General features: G+C 34.1%; 1 protein-coding gene across 1 annotated transcript in view; it reads left to right on the top strand.

Annotated features, from left to right (window-relative positions):
• The first annotated feature begins 1733 nt into the window (after window positions 1-1733).
• The window catches only part of LOC114637006 (olfactory receptor 9K2-like), a 936-nt gene continuing 289 nt past the window's right edge, over window positions 1734-2380 (top strand). The window contains exon 1 of the mRNA XM_028785138.1: window positions 1734-2380. This exon is cut by the window's right edge and continues 289 nt beyond it. Within this exon, the coding sequence (XP_028640971.1) occupies window positions 1740-2380 (641 nt within the window). The 5' untranslated portion in view covers window positions 1734-1739.

Consider the following 2380-nt stretch of genomic DNA (forward strand, 5'->3'; position numbering starts at 1 on the left):
AAAATAGGAGAGTCTATCTTAACTTGAAGCATATGCTGTGCTGCATAACTGCATAACTCTGAAGACTTCAGGTTGGACCCTGAGTCTGCATGCTCTATTAGTCTATTTTAATTTCTATAACAAGTATATTTTGATTAATTGGTATTTGCAATACACAAATGATATTCTGACCACAGGTTTTTTTTGTGTGATCTTGGGAGAGCTATTATTATGTGAAAAATATTCAAAATTCAATAATAATATGTATGTTAATAATTGCTATTATTCTCAGAAAATATGCTCTGACCCAGATTGAAGAGTTAAGGGATTAAAGATAAGAAATAATGCTAAAGTCAATTAAAGAAACAGGAAGTTTTTAGTGATAGTAATACAACATGCTTTATCAGGAGCATAGATGCTAGAGACAAATATTTTTGCTTTTATAACTTCGACACTAGTTAGTAAATTTCAAGAAGATTAGTTCTCTACACCTTTTAAGGAAACATGGAAATACAGCAGTATTTGTGTGTTATTATTATTGTATATATTAAATTAACCATCTGGAATGCATATAGAAAGTATATTTTGGCATAAAAAGTCACATAAATGTTAGCTGTAATTAATATTGCCCATATGAAGTTCATAATGGAAAGAATAAGTGGGCTATATAGTTAATACAGAGACTTCAAAGTCTGCAGTGTCTTACAAAGGAATCAATGACAGATCTAAAGTCATATGCAGGGTAAATGGAAAGTAATCGTACTCTCACACACAGATATTTTGTTTAGTGGCTATTACCAAATAACATTTAACACTTCTGCTTATTTTTCTTAAAGAATGTTGAACTATGAGAATAAACAAAGATTTTTTTTTCTTTATGAGATTGTATGGTCCATTTGAGAGAGGAAAAAATTCTACAGTGAATGTTAAACATTTTTCATTTACAATTCACTATGCACATCATTTTAGTTGTATATAAATTAAACAAAAATTAAAAGCTTTTAGACTCACAGAAGGAAATTGAACATGTTAGGTAATTGAAAATCAATCAGTCATTTTTATTGGCATATGTTCATTATGCATAGTGTATATCTCAATGATCAAATTCAGACCTTTCTATTCCCTCCCTTTAGTGCCCTATCCCTATATCTCCCTGCTAGTAGTTTTCCCCCTTACCATAGGGTTACTTTTGTCTTTCTTTCATATAAATGTGTATACACACACACACACACATGAACTTATGCATCCACAAAGACTTCAAGAATACAGCTTTAGAATTATTCACTAAGTTAAGTCTCAACTTCTTATAAATGAATGCATTAGTATTCAGGAATGAATACTAATGTGACTAACTGTATCTCTAAATCCAGACTATGTAAATTGCTATCTCTATAGCATTTCTTTAATTATCTATGCTCACTTCCTGTTATTGCTTCACAATATTGAAACTAATGTATACAGTAGCAAAGGAATGTATAGATCACTGATATAGTAAATATGATAGTCATTTTAGGAGGAAGACACTGTATTGTAATTTAAGGAAAATGCTGAACTATATCAAATTTAGAAATTAAAAATTGAAAATAAGATGTAGAGTCCACATACGCTGGTTGAATTCAGTTTAAGTTGCAGTATTTTGAAGCTTAAATATTAACTATTACAGACTTGTAAACCCCTGTACTGTAGCAGCAATTTATAACATAAGGTCAAACTAAGAGTTTGTTTATTTCGCCTTGTGCCTCTCTCATCAGGTCTCTTCTATGGGCGACAGGGAAACAAGCAATCACTCAGATATGAATGACTTCATCCTTGTAGGCTTCAGGGTCAGCCCCGAGCTCCATATCCTCCTCTTCCTGCTCTTTCTGCTTGTCTATGCCATGATCCTTCTAGGAAACCTTGGGATGATGACCATCATTATGACTGATCCCAGGCTGAACACACCAATGTATTTCTTCCTAGGCAACCTCTCCTTTATCGACCTCTTCTATTCATCTGTTATTGCACCGAAGGCTATGAGCAACTTTTGGACTGAGAGCAAGTCCATCTCGTTTGCAGGCTGTGTGGCTCAGCTTTTTCTCTTTGCACTCTTCATTGTGGCTGAAGGATTTCTCTTGGCAGCCATGGCTTATGACCGTTTCATTGCCATCTGCAACCCACTCCTGTATTCTGTTCACATGTCTACACGTCTCTGTACTCAGTTGGTGGCAGGCTCTTATTTTTGTGGCTGCATCAGCTCTGTTCTCCAGACCAGCATGACATTTACTTTATCCTTTTGTGCTTCTCGAGCCATTGACCACTTTTACTGTGATACTCGACCAATTCAGAGATTATCTTGTAATAACCTTTTTGTTCATAAAATAGTATCTTTTTCCTTATCCAGCATCATTATCTTACCGACTGT

Source organism: Grammomys surdaster, unplaced genomic scaffold (genome assembly GCF_004785775.1).
Source record: "Grammomys surdaster isolate TR1022 unplaced genomic scaffold, NIH_TR_1.0 125125, whole genome shotgun sequence".
In the NCBI taxonomy this organism is placed as follows: domain Eukaryota; kingdom Metazoa; phylum Chordata; class Mammalia; order Rodentia; family Muridae; genus Grammomys; species Grammomys surdaster.